At 45.5% G+C, this 19,507-nt stretch overlaps 1 protein-coding gene across 14 annotated transcripts in view; it reads left to right on the top strand.

Annotated features, from left to right (window-relative positions):
- The window catches only part of MSRA (methionine sulfoxide reductase A), a 426,469-nt gene extending 410,321 nt beyond the window's left edge, over window positions 1-16,148 (top strand). For all 14 annotated transcript variants that reach the window (XM_072719626.1, XM_026007825.2, XM_072719623.1 and 11 more), the window contains one exon: window positions 15,361-16,148. In XM_072719626.1, the coding sequence (XP_072575727.1) occupies window positions 15,361-15,525 (165 nt within the window). In that variant the 3' untranslated portion in view covers window positions 15,526-16,148. The remainder of the gene's footprint in view (window positions 1-15,360) is intronic.
- The last annotated feature ends 3,359 nt before the right edge of the window (window positions 16,149-19,507 follow it).

A 19,507-nucleotide genomic window follows, 5' to 3' on the forward strand; every position in this document is an offset into this window, starting at 1 on the left:
CCACATTGAAAGACTACCCCATACCAGTTAGAATGACTATATTAAAAAATAACAGCAGTACCAAGTGCTGACGAGGATGCCGAGCAGCAGGAACTCTCCAGCATTGCTGGTAGGAATGCAAAATGGTATAACCAGTTTGGAAAACCACTTGGAAATTTTTATCAAGTTTAATTTGCCATGTGACCCAGCAGCCTCACTTCTAGGTTTTTACTTAACAGAATTAAGACTTCTGTTCATTGCAAAACCTATTCTTGGTTGTTTATAGCAGCTTTATTCATGATAGCCCCAAACCAGGAACAACCCCAATATCCTTCAGTTGGTGAGTAATAATCAAACCGCAGTATACATGTACCCTAGAAGGCCCTGATCTCTCACCTCTACCCACCTTGAAGCCTATGCGAGGAAAGAGGAAGAGAAGGCAGAGTGGCAAACTGCTATAGCCATGAAGCTGCATTTGCTCCAAAACATACACACAGAGCCAAAGGGTAGAAGACCATTGCTTCACAGCATTCAAGGAACCCTGTGCCCAATCATTAGCTGGTTATTTGTTAACCAAGCAGAGATTTCAGTGGCCACACAAAGGGCTACACAGACTTTATAGAATTAGGCCAAGAACATCCCTAAGCAAATGAACTGCAGTCACAGTAACAGCAATAAACCAATGGGGACGGTAGTCCAATTTTCAGAGTTACCACATTATATTATTTAAAGTGCCTAGTTTTTAAGAAAAAGGTATGAGATAAAGAAACATGAAAGTAAGACTTACTAGAACTTTAGATCAGCTATTAGAAATATGCTCAAAGAATTAAAGAAAACCACATCTAAAGAATTAAAGGAAAATACAAAGACAATGTCTCAACAAATGAAGACTGTCAAGGAGATAGAAATGATCAAAAAAGAAGGAATTAGTAGAAATTCCAGAAATTCAAAGGAACAGTAACTTAAATGAAAAAAAAAAATCACTAAAACTAATTGCTAAAGGAGCAGAAGAAAGAATGAGCAAATAAAAATTCGTTGAGATTATCCAACCTGCGAAACAGAAATTAAAAAAAGAAAAGATGGCGACGGATCCCTCTGAGGCTGCACCACAGAACAACACAGTGTAAACTTTAAAGGGGTGAATTTGGGGATATATGAACTACATCTCAATACAGCAGTTATCTGAGACACAGAATCACAATTCAGAGGATGCTCTGGACACGTGGCTCCAAGAGATAATCCAAGGTCATCTAGGGTGACTTCCTAGATGAACCTCGTTTACAGTTGGGGGATTTGAGGCCCTGATGAGGGAAACAAGCTACCCCGTGCCTGTAATGGAACAGGCATGAATTTCTTTACCTGTACCACAGCTCTAGTGACCAGCCAGACTATCCTAGGTTTAGCACTGACAGTTCCTCATCCTGAGCAGCCCCTTTGCCCTGGGCAAATGGGGACAGTTGGCTACTCTGCCTGCAGTTCAGATGGGGAATGAACCTTCTTTCCTGCAGCTCCGAATCACTGACGTCGTACATAAATGAGAAATGGTGGCATTCAGAAAAGTTCCTTTACCTTGCTGAATTCAATGTTCTAAACTTACGCAGCTGGCATTTTCCTTTAAGTTCTTTTCTATTCAACCTTTTGGAATGAAGGATCTTTCCTTTTAATGAAATCTGCATTTCATCCCCAAGGTGAAAGCCAGTGTCCTTGGCTTCCTCTGCAAAGTGACAAGTGGATTCTTTTGTATACTAAATGCTAAGAAGATAGGAAAAAGAGAGGTTGTAGTTAATTGATTTTAGATATGAAAAAATAGATTATAACTCCTTAGAGATATATACAGAGGAGAAAGAGAGAGAGAGAGAGAGAGAGAGAGAGAGAGATCCCTTTCCTGTAAAACTAAAAGCCATGAAAGTAAAACTCCTATAGGAAAAGTCATTTGAATTCCTTTTCAAAACCAGCAGACCTCAAAGAGAAGATCAAATGAAGAGAAAGCAGCAGTCCTTGAGTGTGTGATGTAAGTCATCTTGTGGTTGGAGGAAGCGCTGCTTTAGCTGAGCAAGTGGACAGTGGCCCAGTTCAGCCATACAACCCCAAGTTGTTGCCCCAGGTCTGAAACTAAACTCTCCAGCTCAGCCTTTTTCCTTTCCAGGCTGCAGCCACAGCCCAGCCCTACCCAGCCTGGTGGGGTTCCATCTTTCGGCACAAAACAGAGAAGAAGGAAGGACCCAATTTTCTCTTGTACCCAGCAAATGGTGCTTGGAGTTTGTAAGATAGGAGGCCATAAAGGATGACAACTAACGGGACAATGAGCAATTGCTGTCCCCTCTCCCAGCATCTCCACCTTGGCTCATCGGGTCTTCAAGACATTGTAGCAGGCAAGCAGGTGAACCTCAGAGGCATCTGCCAGCTTTGCCTGGGTTCAAGTGGTTCCTTTAATCTTGTAAAGTGCCTCTACACGTCACTATGATTGCGGGGCAGAGATGAGCAGAAAGGGTGCACCGAGTTACCTTAAGTGGGAACAAAGAGGAAAAAAGGACCATAACCTGCCTCCAAAGGCCAGTCTTTCATCTCTTCCTGCTGTTCAGCCTTCCCACCCCACCTCTCCAGGCCTTTCAGCCAATTCCCAATTCCACATCCGCCTCCTTCAGGACCCACCTTCCCACCTGGATTAATCTTTCCTGCCTCCATGTGTTCAAGCACAGTCCCTCTGCCTGGCATGTACATGAATGTCCTGTCTCTTCTGGCAGGATTTTGACATCCCCTCGGATGGACAATGGTCCTCTTCATTCCCCAGCATGTGGGCGCAGCTCCCACCTTGTCACATTTTAGCTGTCATGCCACACTCTCAGGCAGTCACATACTCATCATATAACCTAATTCCATCTCTGAACCACAGACTCATCGCAGAGAGGTTTGTCTTCTTCAGTCTTAAACCACTCCCAGCACCTAAAGCAGTGCCTGCTGCATGGTAGGCACGTACATTGTAATGGCTCATATATGCATCACCTCCCACTCTAGGGAGAGGTACCCCAGACCACCTGTATATGCCTAATGCCTAGCAAGTCCATGGCACATAGTAAGTGCCCCACAATTATTGCTGAATTTAATTAAGTGGAGTTAGAAAGTTAAAAACGTATTTGCAGAGAAGTGACCAGCCTACACGGAGCTGTGCCTGCCTTCCATGACTCTTCAGCATCATACCCCACACCAGGGAAAACCAGGCACCTGTAATAGAGGAAATAAAATATTCTGTGCAGGGACTCTCCTCCAGATTGAAATTTTCCTCATGCCAGGATCTGTGGTGATGGAGCCACTACCACTAGCTGGTACTGCTGGTTACTGGCTGAAAGGGAAAATGCTGGCACTGGACAACTTCTGCCCAGGAACGACATAGGTCCCACCTGCTCACAGCCTGACCAGAGCGGGTCACACGGACAACCTGACATCAAGAGGGAAGGGAGGGGATGTTGATGATCACTAATACAGTCTGCCATGCTTGTCTGCTAGAGAACAGCTTCTCAAGTTCTAATGTGCATGTGGGTCACTTGGAGATAATTTTAAAATGTAGATCCTGATTCAGTAGCTCTGAGGAAAGGGCCTGATTTTGCATTTCCAACAAGCTACAGGCCCATTGTCCACACTCTGAGGAGCAAGGGTAAAGCTTTGAATCTTTACTGGCCATACTGAGCTCTCTCTTTTCCCTTTCTCAGCAGAGACAAAATTCAGCTTGTACCTCTATCATTTTGTGTTATGAACCAGGGAAAATATCCTTACTGGTTAAAAGACACTTGTGATTTACCTTGAGGGTGAGGGGGAACACAGAGAAGTAGATAATGAAAGCCATTAACTGCTCCACACAATTGCAGTGTCCAGAGAAGGACAGAGCACAGGGATGCTGTAGCTGTCCTAAGAAGGCCAAAGTCATTCTAGCTAGAGGCCACCATTTGCATATGCAGGTTTTGTAAATGGACCAAATTAGATCTAATTGAGTCACCTTCTTTCTACTTTGCCTCCTTAGTTTCACAGGAAGTGTCAGTGCAGCTCTGATTGGGCCTTAGGAAGACTCTTGCATCTTTGAGCACTCACCTTGTCAATGTCACATCCTTGTTCCAAGAGATCGTCCGTGAGCCCTGACTTGTCTCCCTTGCATATGGTAACAGTCACTGATTGACTTACAGGGGTGAGTCCCTGGTGCCAGAGCCTGCAGCTCTTGCTGTTTCGGGGTCCTCTATGGTGTGGAACATGAGGAGCCCATCTCTCTCCTCTTTGTGGCCTAACCACTATGAGCAGGGGTAAACCTCTCCCCAACACCTGCAGTTTTGTGGGTGCTCTGTGCTGTCCTGAACCAGAAACACATGAGTCTCTGCTCAGCTTGGAATAGATGGTGTTTTTCTTTCTAGTGGTTTTATTTAAAAGCCATGCCAGTCATTTTGCATCCCTTCCCAGAAGTTTTGATTGATGGCAATCTGGTCAGTTAGAAGCTGCCAATGGAATAAAACTGCTGACTTGGGCATTGGCATTGGTGGAGCTTGTTAAGCCTGCACTCTGTGTGTGTGTGTGTGTGTGTGTGTGTGTGTGTGTGTGTGTGTTTGCAGGATGGAAACATAGCACGAGATTTGATGGAATTGAATCTGGAAAGAACTGACGGGGTCTCAGTTCAGAAAGAGAAAGCAGGAACCAAGGAGGGGGCTATACCTTGTCCCTGCTCCCTGCTGCCACTAGAGGGCAGGATGAAGAATAGAATCCAGATCCCTTGTATTTCCTTGGATCAGACCTAACTAGGCTTTATAAAATATGAATTGAATGAGATTTGAACCACAATTACCTTCCTCCTTTCCTGGTGACTTTCTCATTAGCAACACAGCCATTTCTCAATGGACCTTCAAGCTATGATTGAAATTAAGGACATCCGTCTTGAAAATGTTCATCACTGATTGGATAGACTTGCATGTTTCTAGAATACCATGGATGGGCAAGTACCATGATGACTTTGGATTTGGTGGCCCCATCTAAAGGTTCTAAATATGGGGCTCATGGTTGGATCCAGAGGGTCATAGAATCCTTTGAATTATAAGCAAATATTTGATTGTGAGTTTATGTGGAGTGTCCATAGTGTTTATTGGATTCTCAAGTGAATCCATGACCCTCTAAGATTTGAAGAGCCACTAGTAAAAATGCAAGTTTTTTTTGTTTTTGTTTTTGTTTTGTTTTTTTGTTTTGTTTTGTTTTGTTCTGTTTTTTTTACAGGGATACATTTTCTGGAAAGTGAAAGGTGTCTATAGGTTACTCCATCTTAGGTGGGGTTGAATGTATATCACACAGCATCCTCACGTGCACTTGTATACAAGTGCACATAATATACACGTGATACAATATTTGTATACACATGCGTACGAGTACACACAATCCTAAATATGCACACACACCTCTCCCGCACACATGTGCACATACACACATGCGTTAGTGCCTCTAGAGCCTATGTTCTCTCCTCCCTCCTGCCCTGCTGTGTAGAATTCCAATGCATGGTCCTTGGTGGATTCATATTGACTGTTTCTACCTCAGACATGCTGCAGAACAGGACAGACTGGGCTCTTTGGGGTCTCACTTCTATGTTCCCAAATTCAGGGGACAATATGTATGTGGGAAGGAGCATAGAATCCAGAGCCAGATGGACATGTATTCTTGTCTTAGACTCACAACTCACAGTCTAGGCACATGAGCATTAGAAAAATCGATATGGAGTCTGGCACTTAAAACACAAACTCTGCTTTCCTGACACTTTGAGTAGGTCTTCTGTCATTTCTTGGGATCAGATGATGTTTGAAAAGTTTGTAGAATTTGCTATTTGGAGGATCTCTGTCCTTCTGAGTGGATAGGAATCTCCCTCTCTATTAAGTGGCCTTAGAGGAGATCTCTGTGTTAGTTTTCCATCTTTAAAATGCCATCATTGGCACATGGGATCAGTTGAGTTGAGACAAGAAAAAGAGTAACCGAACCACATGTTTGGAGCAAGTCTTTTCACTGTTGTACTCTTTGAGCACTTCTTTGGAGCAGTTTACCATCCTAACAAGAGGCTACTGATGCAAGCAGGCCAGGATGTATCTAAGTAACTGTTGTGGGATGCGCTTGTCATGCAGCAAAATCTATTATTTGACAACTAAAAATATATTATTTGACAACTAAAAAAAAATGGGAAGCAACCCAAGTTTCACTGATGAATATGAATGGATAAACAAAATGTGGTCTGTACATGTCACGGCATGTTATTCAGCCTTAAAAAGGAAGGAACTTCAACACAGGCCACAACATGGATGAACCTGAGGGAAATAAGCCAGTCACACAAAGACAAATACTGTGTGACTCCACTTACATGAGGTGACTAGAGTGATTGGACTCATAGAGACAGAGTACAATGGAGCTGCCAGGAACTATGGGATGGGAGGAATGGACAGTTATTATTTAATGTGTAGAGTTTTAGTTTTGCAAGATGAACAGTTCTAGGGATTAGTTGTCCAACAATGTGAATGTATTTAACACCTAAAAATGGCTAAGATGGAAAATTTGAGGTTACATGTATTTTACCATGAGTTAGAATACAAAAGTCAGTGAGATGACCTGAGAAATCTACATCACACATTTTGAGTTCTGGGGTTGTGAGCAGGGTGGGGAGAGAGTATGAGACCAACATAAGATGATCCATGTTTAGAACTCTCTTGGAAGGGGCACCTGGGTGGCCCAGTGGTTGACCATCTGCCTTTAGCTCAGGGCATGATCCTGGGGTCCTGGGATTGAGTCCTGCATCGGGCTTCCTGCAGGGAGCCTGCTTCTCCCTCTGCCTGTGTCTCTGACTCTCTCTTTGTGTCTCTCATGAATAAATAAAATAAAATCTTTTTTAAGAAAGGACTCTTTTGGAAGTTTTGAAATAATAAATATCCCTCTCTAAGAGAAGGGTACATCTTTATCTGGCCACCTGGGACAGTGTGCCTGACTGGCAATAATGGAAATGGTCAAGAACAGAGATTCTAGTCCTATCTCTGCGGCTTACTAGCAAGCGGCTTTAGACAAGCCTCCTTCACTGTCCTGCCCTGGGCATTAAGAATAAAAATTCCTCTCTCTTATGGTTAATGAAAGCCGCTTGGACTAGAGCGTGTGAGGAAGTCCTTTGGAGACACTGCAACTCAGGACAAATGCAAGGGCCTGGCATTAGTGCTGGCCTCCCTGCCTTGGCACACTCCTAACCTGATCTGTTGATGCTCTACCAAAGCCTGTGTTGCTGTGACCGCCAGGCTGTGCTTTTTCAGGATGCAACAAGAGTCATTTCCATGCAATATGTTGAGTATTCTTGGGCACTCAGAAAATCTCAGTGAAGCTAATAATAAGCTTGTTAGCAGGTTACAGTAAGCAGAACGGTCATGTGCTCATTAATTTTATTAAAAGAAAGGCTTCCTGCCTGTAGCTCTGGAAAGATGAGTCGGGCTCAGGGCATTCCTGCTGACAGAACATCTGTGAGGGAATGGCCCGGCAACTTCCTTGGGCATTTGTGCTGTTTGGCAACGGGAGTGGGGGCTGGGGACACCTGTTGGGACGGGGAGCTCTGTCATAGCTTATTGATGGCCATCTCCTTTTCTTGCCCCACAGAGGTCAGCTGCACAGCTGTAGAAACAGGGAGTACTTGGAGGGTGTACGTGGAGACCTGTTTTAGGAGGGTGGGGTGGGTGGGCTAGCTTCCCTCCAGCATGGGGGCTGATGGCAAAGGAAGCCAGTGCTGTCATGTAGTTAAAATATGCCATAGTGACATGCACTTTCTCTGCCTTTTTGGGGATCTTCATAATGAGCAGTGAGCTCATTGCACCCATTTTGTGGATAGAAAATCTGCATCTAGTAAGAACAGGATAAAAGAATAAAAGCACAGGGCACTTTCTGGGGCCATCTAAGAAAAAGGTGAAGTAAGAATCTGTGAGAAAAGCATGACTGGTCAATTTTATTTAGGTGACCTTCCAGAGATTTCCTGGTCCAGATGTCACAGTGATGTGGTGTGATTATTTTAGTTAGGTCCCACTTCTGTCCAAAAAAATCAACAAGAAAAAATAATGCCACAAATAAGAAGCTTTGAATAATCATATTGAAGTCAACAAGAGTAGGAGACAGAAAAATGAAGGGTAGGGGAGTGAGGCCCAGATCATTCCTTCCTCTGGAGCTGGTCCTGGGTGGGGAACCTAGCAGAGGGGGCATGCAGGGCTGGCTTTCCATGTGATAGTGGGGACTGAGCTCTGGAGCCCAGGGAGGGGAAGGACTAGTTGAACCCTGGGGTTTGACCAGTGAGAGAATCGATTACCTGGCAGCATGATAGTGGAGCTTTCCTTTTTTTTTTTTTTTTTTTTGTATTTGAGTACAGTAGACACACAATGTTAGTTATATTAGTTTCAGGTGTAAGACATAGTCATTCAATAAGTTTATACATTATGCTGCACTGATCACACGTGTTGCTACCATATATCTCCATACAGTGCATTACAGCATCATTTGCTATATTCCCTATGCTGTGCCTTTTGTGCCTGGGCCTTACTCATTCTGTAACTGCCAGCCTATATCTCTCACAGCCCTCCCCACAGTTTGCCCAGCCTCCCATCCCTCACCCCTCTGGCAACCTTCAGTTTACACTCTGTGTTTATAGGTCTGATTCTGCTTTTTGTTTGTTTGTTCATTTTTTTGAAATTCCACATATGAGTGAAATCATGTGATATTTCTCTTTTTCTGAGTTCCCTTAGCATTATACTTTCCAGGTCCATGCAAGTGCTCACAAATGACATGATCTCATCCATTTTTTTTATGACCGCATAATACTCCATGGTGTGTGTGTGTGTGTGTGTGTGTGTGTGTGTACCACATCTTCCTTATCCATTTCTCTATTGATAGGATGCTTAGATTGCTTCTATATCTTGACTATTGTAAATAATGCTGCAATAAACATAGGGGTGCCTGCATCGTTTATTGTTTAGTTTTCCTTGGGTAAATACCAATAATGGAATTATATAGTATTTTTGGTTTTTAATTTTTTTGAGGAACTTCCATGCCGTTTTCCACAATGACTGCACCAATTTAAATTCCCATCAACAGTGCACACACAAAGGGGTTCCTTTTTCTCTACATCCTTGCCAACATTGTTATTTCTTTTTTCTTTTCCTTTTTCTTTTTTTTTTTTTTAGCCATTCTGAAAAATATAAGGAGATATCTCATTGTGATTTTCACTTGAATTTCCCTAGTGATGAGTGATGTTGAACATCTTTTCATGTGTGTGTTGACCATCTGTATGTCTTCTTTGGAGAAATGTCTGTTTGTGTCTTCTGCCCTTTTTTAAATTGGATTATTTGTTTTTATGGTGTTGAGTTGTATAAGTTCTTTATATGTTTTAGATATTAACCCCTTATGAAACTAGGCCACTTTCCAACACTATACACAAAAAGAAACTCAAAATAGATTAAAGACCTAAGGGTGAGATCTGAAAGCATAGCAGAGGTTTGAGCCAAGCTGGTGGTCCCTTTGACCACGCAAGTCCTTGGTGACCTGCACTCATTTCCTATACCACAGGGTGACTCAGTAGAGCCTGAAGGAAGAGCACAATATTCTAGGGTGGCATCACCCTGGTGTTGGAGGCAGGTCCCCCTAGCCTGAGGGCGTCTCAGGGATTCAATCTGCCAGGACTTCTGTGCTTCAGGCCAGAGCATTTGCTGCAGCTGCTTTCAACTCTCTATCTGCTGTGATTTTCCTATGGGCAACCCACTTTCATGGGTACAGCCTCCTTTTTATAAGATACCAGAAAACTTTGTAAGTAATGTGATTCATCCTTTCTATAATCAGAAATGGTACACCATCGACATGGGCCCCCTCATAGACAGTGGGAAGAGACCACACAGGTTGTGGCTTATGTGCTGCCCAAATTTTGCTGTCCTGACACTCTCTTCTCTCCCACTATAGTGGGCCAGAAAGCTGCAGCAATGCTTGGATTGGGATAGCTCTCCATCTGCCCTAATTCATTGAGGAAAAGGAAGTTACTCAAAAACATTGATACATTAGCCATTATTGGTAACAAATTACCTACAACACCCATAACTGATTGGGGCACCTGGTTAGGTGATACTATGGGAGAATACAGGTTCTCCACCAGCACCATAGATCCAAAATGACCAGTGGACCTTGGGGGCCAGAGGGATCATCTATAACCTAGGTCTTATAACCTAGGTCTCCTGTCACTTCCTGTAGCTCTTCCATCTCCCCCTTACCACTCCCTTATTCCCTTCCCCAGAAGAGTAAACAGGCTTTTTCAGGAGCTGTCAGAGATACTGAAGTCATTGTTTTATACAAGGACCAATCGGTCCTCCCTCCACAGACACAACCACTGCAATGCCACAGTCTAAAGAGTAAACCTACCTATGAAATTGGCCAGGGGTCTGTGACCAGGACAGTGACAACCTGAGCTCCCTGGTACCCAAGCTCCCTCTTGACGTTCCTTCCCAAGAGCCCAAGGAGGTGCTTGGGCTTGAGGCAACAGGAGGGACCCAAGTGGAAACCCCTAAGGTGAAAATCCCCAAGAGATCCCCAAGGCTCAACTGTTTTTTAATTCATTCATTCATTTATTATATATCAAGCATTGAAATAAGGTAGAGAAACAAGACAGTCCATACTCTCAAGGAGCACATGATCTATTGCATGATGTATTGCAAGAAGGGAGAGGGACTGGCTTAGAGAAACAAAGGACAATTGTTATGCAGTGTCACAAGTGCTAAAAGGGATGGCCCTTCTGTGGGAGCCTGGAAGATAGAGTCATTTCAGCTTTTTAGACTCAGGAAAGGTTTTATAGAGGTGGGGACATTTGATCTTAATGCTGAGAGATGGGTAAGAGCTCATGTGATAGGGAAGAGAAGAAAGAGCATTCCAAGGAGGTTGTGTGCAAGGGAATGGAATGTTCAGGAAATGTATAAAATTTAACATGACCCAGAAAAACAGTTCTCAGAGAGGAAGGGAAAGAAAAGAGTTGGCAAAAGATGAAGGACATGAGGCTGAGGAGGTGGAGTGGAAGCCAGCATGGAAGGGCCAGTGGATTCTCCTATGGGATGAAGGGAGGATTCACTGACTTCTTGGTTTAAGGAAGTGTCATGACCAGCACTTACTCTCCCAGCTTCTGGGGGCAATAATCAGTCCTAGTCCTGAGTTCTGTTCTCCTAACCCTGTAGTTTAAACAATGCAGTGGAAGCATTGGGGTGAAAGAGCAAAGGGGCCTAGCAAAGCCCACTGTCACTGACCAGGTCTGAAACAGACAGGTCCCAGGATCCCTAGCACTGCGCGCAGCCCTGTGTGTCTGGTGATACCTCCCCAGGAAACAGGCCTTGGGAGGCTGAGGACACTGACCTGCCTCCACAGTCTTGGGAGTGAGAAAGCAGAGGTGTGGGATGTGAGGAATGAGGGAAACCAGACACTAGTTAGGATTTTTGGTTTCCTGCTCCCTTTTCTTTTACATCTAGTTTCTTTCATGTGTTTTTGTACCTCCCTCCCCAGTTTTAGAGTGAGGGTTAAAGACAGCCACAGCCCTGTGCTCAGGGATGGATGGCTTCTGCCTGAGTGCATCCAGAGAGACAGGCTAGCCCGGTGCAGAGGAGGTGATGTTGACCTCAGGTCCACTGGTGCCACCGTATGTCTCCCACCCCAACAAGAATAAGCCAAAATGTCCCAGCTTAACTGGAGTGCAGGAGGGCAGCTTGGAGCTGTCCTGTGGGTTTTCATCACTGTTTCATCTTGGTTTTTCCTCTCAAATAAAAGTGAAGTGTCTGCCATCTTGTGGCAGAGGCCTGGTACTGCCTGGGTCCCCACAGTCACCTTCCCACTGCTCCCCAAAAGGGATGCTGCCCCGCTGAGGTGGGAGCTGGTGTGGAGAGGAGGAGGGAGCCTGGGCAGCAGTGCTCACCAGCACTGGCCTCTCTGCCTCGAAGAATAAGCTTCTGGAGTCGGTAGCTGTGAACTCCAGGACCTCAGGAAGGGTATCCTTGGTTGTACAAGGAGGACAGGCATTTGTGAAAGAGAAATAGGGTGAGTAGTGTGTGAGGAGGTCATCCTCAGAGAGGACAGATCCTAGATGGGGATGAGGCAAGTGAGTGGAGCCTGGGAGCTGGGTCCTGGCCCTGAGGTTGAGAGAGAAAAGGGCAGAGGATCTCAATAGTGGGCAAGCTCCTGTGCAGTGGGCCATAGCCAGGAAGCTTTCAAGGTCAAAATATGAGAGCACATCAGAATATAGGAAGCTCACATCAGCATACAGGCAGTATGTTGGCGAAGGACCAGAGGGGAGCATCACTCCATACGTGATGTCTGAAACAGTGTGAAAGGATGAGCTCTCTGAGGGCAATCACATGTGCATATTACTGGGCTCCTGACCTGTGAGGGTATCAACTCCACTTGTAAATTGGACCCCTTTAATTTGGTATTTGAATGAAGCTACTAGAAACAGATATTATTTTAAATCAGTTCTAGAAACTCTTCACCTCTGTCAACTTGGGCCGGGAAAGTCAAGTCGTGACCTTCCATCCTTTCTTTCTATAAGCTCTCAAAGTACTGTCTGAAGCAGCCAGCACACCACATGGACCTCATCCTTATCATCTTTACCAGAATAGTCCATTGCCATAGCCCCCTGGTGTCCCAGAGCCTTTCTACAGTGGACACTTCCTCACGGGCAAATGCTAGCTGTAATTTAAGTGACTGCTGACTACACACCATGGGCACTGACCCATTTGCCACTCACAGTGAAGCCATTTTTTAAAAAGATTTTATTTATTTATTCATGAGAAACAGAGAGGCAGAGACATAGGGGCAGAGGGGAAACAGGCTCCCTGTGGGGAACCTGATGCAAGACTCGATCCCAGGATACCAAATCACACCCTGAGATGAAGGCAGATGCTGAACCACTGACCACCCAGGTGCCCAGTGAGGCCTTGCTAACTCTAAATCTGACCAGGCCAGGTAACCATTCCGGACTCTCATTCTCACTGAGGTCTTGGTTCCTAAAAACAATTCTGGAACCCACTCCTGTGTCAGCTGGAGTTCAGTCATAGAAACAGAGGGTTCGAGGTATTTCAAGCAGGAGGGTGGATTTTACAAAGGGAATTTGATGCTTTCAGGAACCATTAGAAAGGCTATCTGAATGAAGGTCAGGCTAAAGCACCAACATTTCAGGATATGAAGCAGTTAACAAAAATTGCTAGAAATCATTGCTGGTGGCTTTGCCTGAAGCACCACCGTCAGTGACTGTTAGGAGGAGCTAGCAGAGTCCCAGTCTGCCCTTTGGAGATACCTGTGCCCATCCCCATGGCTGCACCTTACAAATAATGGCTTCCCTTCTGCCAAATTTCACGTGTGCTTCTCTCATTGGTGGAATCTGCAGTGGAGTGCTGCTGGCAGTAGAATCTGGGAAATGTAGTTTCCAAGCTTCCAGCTTCTGCAGTATCAGGGCAAGTTGAGAATGTCAGGGATCAAGGCACAATCTCTGACACACGTTTTTAAATACGGGTGATAATAATAGTACTTCCTTCATATGGCTGTTGTGAGGCTAAAATTAACGCTGTGAAGTCTCTGCACAGAGTGTGGCATATGGTAAGCCCTCGATAATTGCTCGTTTACAAAAAATTGTCAAAACTGAAGTCAGAATGGCTCCTCGTTCTCATTTCTAACCCCTGTAAGGAAACTGGCTGCTTCCGAGCTGCGGGGTCCAACCGCCCGCCTTGGCGAGGATCCTGTCCCTTGCCATCCTGGGCCAAATGGCGTCAGATCCTCAGTCTGCCTCATTCTGGCTCAGAGGGCTGGATGGAGCCTCAGGAAGAAGGGAGAAAGTTCTCAGGGAAAAACTGCAGCAGTGAATCATGCTGAATGTTAATACTGGAGTGCCCCCCGCTCTGCCGAGGGAAGGACTGCATCTCAGATGGTCCGACAGGTAGTCAGAAAGGCTGCTCAGATCCCGAATGCAAGCACAGGCCAGGGCTCTGCATTGCCCTTCCATCCCAAGTGGAATTCACAAACCCAGGGTCGAGTCTCCGTAGCCTTGTGCCCAAATGCTCCGGGCAGCCTGGAAGGAGAAAGAATTAGGGCACAGCTGAAATCCAAAAGGGAAAGGAAACGGGCTAAGATCCATGGGGAACAATGTCTATTTCTTAATCTGTCTCCTGCCCCAAATAGCTCTGCTTCCTCCCCCACTTGTGTTTATGTGTCTGTTTCTTTCCCTGGCAGCAGATGCCACCAGGCCTTAAAGTAGGTCACAGAGGGCACTGAGGAGCCTGAGCAGGCCCTCAGGCCATGTCCTCCCGTGACCTCCCTCCCCGGGCTCCGGGGCTCCCGGGCGGCCCCGTGCTCGCCAAGGCACCCCTGCAGGGCCCGTGCTCCCTAGAACCATAACAAGTGGAGGTTCCTCCGTCCAGCTTGTGAGCGGGCCGGGGGTTCTGTTCTGAGCTGGCCACCGAGGGGACAGCACTGGGCTGGGCCGCAGCCCTCCCTGTCAATCTGCCCCTGCCCCTCCATCCCCTCCTACCACAGCCCTGCCTGAGTGCCCTCAGGGAGGCCCGTTCTGCCCAGGGCAGCCAGGGAGCCACATGGCCCTGCTATTTTCTCCTGGGAAGCACTGGGGTCTTTCCACACAGACCCACAGCACCCAATCCAGGGCTCCCAGACCACACTGGGCAGGGGTGCACCAGTGGTGGTGCAAGTTACAGAGACAGAAAACAGGATTTCAGACCCCAGTCACCTGAGGCCCAGGGAGGTAGGAGCATGCCCAGAATAACCCAGCTGGTTAGCGGTAGAGCCCAGGCCCATAAGGATCCACTGAGCACCCAAACTGAAGAAACCCCACACCCCCGCCCCCATGAGTGGGACCAGGCCTAACCCAGAGGCAGCCCATCCAGGCGCCTCCCATGAATTTAAGCAACAAAAACATTCTGTTTTTCCGAGATAAGAAAACTATCCCCGCCCCCCCCCCCCCCCCTTGCCCTGACTGGAAAGTCCCTGAACATGTTCGTGTTGACCTTCAAAGAAATCAATCATGTCATAACCCGAATGCTATGCTACTCCCGCGGTTTTTTGCCTTTAAAAGATGCCTGTAATTGCTAATCGGGGCTCTCTGCCACCTCTGAGGCGGAGAGCCCGTTTGCGCAAACGTTCAATAAACCCTCTTGCTTGTTGCATCTGCCTGTCTGGGGTCTGAGTCTCTGGGGTGTCCACCGGGACACGTTGGCACCCGTGAGCCAGGGTCCAACAAAACCACCCATGTCTGCCTCCCTCACAGCCTGACCCCCATCTGTCCTTCAGGACCTCTCTGCCCAGCATCCAATCCTCATGGCTCCTTTCTCTCCACAGGTTCTTTCAGAGCACGGCTATGGCCTGATCACGACTGACATCCGGGAGGGACAAGCTTTCTACTACGCAGAGGATTACCACCAGCAGTACCTGAGCAAGAACCCCGACGGATACTGTGGCCTCGGGGGCACCGGAGTGTCCTGTCCGCTGGGTATTAAAAAGTAATGTCTCCCCATGTGGTCAGCCCTTGAAGGGCTTGAAGTCACAACAAAAATGCTTTCAACAAATTGGGCAATGATTTTGTGGTTCAGGTCACTGGCTTTTTGGAAGTGCACAAAGTGCAAAGGCATTCGTGAAAATCTGGTTTAATGAGCTATAATTACATGAAGTGCAATGGCGAGTTGATAACCTGGAGTTTATCTTCTAATAAGTTATGCTGAGAGTTGAGCTGTGACATTGTTTGGATCGCTTAGGGTCTGAATGAGGATAATGGATATGCTGTGCTCCCCCTTCATGGGCCTGAGTACCTGCCGTGGAAGCTAGGGAAGGGGGCTGGGAGACTGTTGGAGAGGGTGAGGCATGGTGGACATCCTAACTGTGCCCTGTCCTGCCTCGCATGCCCTCCTGCCCTCCAGTGCCTTAAAGTATGCAGACATTTAGAGCCTCAATGAATCATTCACTGCAACACTTTGCTCTACTGATCCTCTGTGTGCAAGGGGCTTTCTCTCCTTTTTGGCCCTCCTGTGGCAGAGAAAAGATGAGTTAGCTTGATGAATTCTAATGCTTTGCTTACAGCTTTGAGAAATGCTTGTTCTAATAAAAAAAAAAAAATCTGCAGTCTAATACAACCTGCCTCATGTCTCATGTCTTTTACTTTTTAGGCAGGATGTTTCTAAGGATTGTAAAATAAAAGCCTCGCGATGACTGCCCCCCAAATGGAAAATATGATTGAAATGTTTGGAAAGCATGTACACCTCTAGCTCCTTGACCTTGGGGATAATAGCTTTTTTCCAGAACCCTGTTAAGCTGCCACATCCTGTAGTATTCTAATTAGAACAGACGTGTGCATCCCTGCCCTTAAGAGTCTTTATATTCAAGATAAGGGGTGGGAACATAAGCAATAAACTGCAATCACATGAACAAATAAGATGATCACAGGTCCTGACAAGTGAGAGGAAGATGATAAATAGTATAGGGTAAGTTGTGTCTAGGGGCTGTGGAGTTACCTACAGAGAGGTTTGGGCTACATAGGTCAGGGCAGGCGTCTGGGTCTGGAGAAACAAGTAACCTGAATGATGCAAAGGAGAAATACAAACATAAGGGAGGAGCACAGAGCTTTGGAGGCAGGAGACAGATAAAGAAATACATTGTTCCCCATGGATTTGCGTGTTTCTTTACCTTCTTGGATTTCTTCTGTGCCCTAAGGCACTGTGGAAAAATTAAAAATAGAAATACCATATGATCCAGTAATTCCACTACTGGGTATTTACCCGAAGAAAATGCAAACACTAATTTAAAAAGATGTATCTAGGGCCACCTGGGTAGTTCAGTTGGTTAACCGTCTGCCTGTGGCTCAGGTCATGGTCTCGGGGTCCTGGGATCGAGCCCCACATCCAGCTCTCTGGTCAGTGGGAGGTCTGCGTCTCTATCTCCTTCCACCCAACCCCTCTCCTGCTCTCTCTCTCAAATAAATTTTTTAAAAGATATATATATCCCTTTATCACAGAATTATTTATAATGGTCAAGATATGGAAGCAACCTAAGTGTACATCGATAAATGAATGGATGAGAAGGATGTGATTGATATGTATACACACACACACACACACACATACACACACACCCCTGTTGTATGTGTATACAACAGATTGTTATGCAGCCATAAAAAACGATGCGATCTTATCATTTGCAACAACATGGGCAGACGTAGAGGGTATTACGCTAAATGCAATAAGTCAGACTGAGAAAGACAAATACCATTTGATTTCACTTATACATGGAATCTGAAAAGCAAATGAATAAAAAAACAAAAAGCAGAAACAAACCTATAAATACAGAGAACAAGCTAATGGTTGCCAGAGGGTACAGAAATTATCAAAATGGGTGAAGGAGAATGGGATACAGGCTCCCAAGTATGGAAAGAATAATTCATGGGGAAGAAAGGTACAGCATAGAGAATACAGTCGATGGTCTTGTAATAGTGTTGTGTGGTGACAGGTGGTAGCTACACTCGTGGTGAGCACAGCAGAATGCATAGAGATGTGGAATCACTGTGTTGTATACCTGAAACTAATGTAACATCGCGTGTCAACTGTACTTCAATTTAAAAAATTATCATTAAAAGGAAGAATACATATGTGGAGTAGATATGCCTAATCAGTCTCCGCATCCCCGTTTTGTCTGCCTGAAGGAAAACCTTTCCACATTGAAGGGCCAGGCAGTGTAAATGGCCCATGACAGGGAGAAATTTGTAATGTTTGAGAAATGGAAAAGCCAGTAGGGCTGGAGTAATGTGAATGAGGAAGAATATTGGAGAGAGGTATCTGAGAGGTAGGAAGAGCCAGACCATGCAGAACCTTCAAAGGACATATGAATGGGACTTGTTTGGGTGTTTGTTTGCTTATTCTATTTAATGATTGACAGCCATTGGGGAGTTATTAAGTTTCTCCTTTTTTGTATAGGCTGAGCAACTAGAGGGAAGCTGGAGTTATTTACTTGTGAGGGAACAGACAGAGGAGAGATGAGTGAATGACTCCACTTTGGCCACATAGAATGTGAAGCGCTTCTCATGCACCTTCGTGGAAATGTGAGGGAGAGCAGTTTGCTGTGCAGTTCTGGAGCTCGGGAGGGATCTGAGAAAGATACATTTAAGAATCGCCAGATGACATTTGAGGCGTGAAACTAGTTTAGATCATCTGGGGAACGAATGTAGAGAGGGAGAAGAGGGTCAGAGGATTCGATGCTGGGGTGTTTTCTGACATATGGAGATCTGGTGAAGGAGGAGCAATGGAATTTCAGAAATGACATTTGAAGGAGGCACATAAGGAGATATGTCCTTGCAATGAAAAGTAAGCACAGAAATATACCCCAAGAACTGAATAATGATCAGAATGACGCAAAAGGGAAATGCAGATGATGCATCACAGGTCTGGGTTAAACTCAGATCAACTTTTTTTCTATAGTCATACCGGAACATAATACAAAGTGACGAGGAAGCCAGGTCTTTTTTGAGGAAGGACCTTTTAGCATTTGAAGAGGTATATACTTTGAATCTCGCCCTAAGCCTTCCCCAGAAGAAACTGAGGGCCTTTTACTGAAGTAACTCTTTACTCAAGAAGTAGAAATAACCCAGGTCTCCTTGGAGTTATTATTTACTGGCTAAAAACTTAGGAGTTGGGAGACCTGCCACCATGGTCTACTGGGCAGAGGGACAGTTTATAAAGCCCAGCTGATCGAATAGGTGTTGTTCCAAGTCTATCTCACAGTGGGTCTAATGGGTCTGAATAATATGCTTACAGTTCTTTCTTCACTCTCAGTGTGCCTAATGTGTATTAACTATGTTTCTAGCTTCTGTAAATTTGGTGCTTTAACATCTCCCTGCATGCGTGTGTTAGACACAGCTTGTCTAGACAACCCTATAATATGCCTGAGCCGCCTTGTCTTGGCTCCCCCCTCCTTTGTCACTCCACTTCTCCCTGGAAGGAGTCTTTGTCCCGAAGGCACTTTTCCAAATATAAACCAATGAATCCAGAGTTTGCATCTCCATTCACTTTATCAGGCTTTCATACTCCAGACTATTGTCTGCCCTAAACACCCCAAGGTCACCAGGTGCCAGATAACTAGGGATAGCTATCATGCCCCAGAGCCTGCTAAGATTATTAAATGAGCTAATCCTAAATCTGCTTGCCGTGCTTCACCTATTCCTTCCCTTGGGAATCACAATAAAGACTTCTGCCCACAGTTCCCCCCACCTTCTGCCTCCTGACAGACCCTGATACTTATCCTGATAGCCTCCCCATGACATGGCATGGCACTGCATGGCATGCTTCTTCCCCTTGGGTGCTGTGAATAACAAACTCTCTTTTTAATGGTAGCCATCTCCTGTTCTGTTGGCTCTACCACACCTAAATCATTATAAACCCTATTAAAACATAATGAGGATAGATATACCTAGTAAGTGACAAAACTCCCATTTTAGTTCCTTGAT

Source organism: Vulpes vulpes, chromosome 9 (genome assembly GCF_048418805.1).
Source record: "Vulpes vulpes isolate BD-2025 chromosome 9, VulVul3, whole genome shotgun sequence".
NCBI lineage: Eukaryota > Metazoa > Chordata > Mammalia > Carnivora > Canidae > Vulpes > Vulpes vulpes.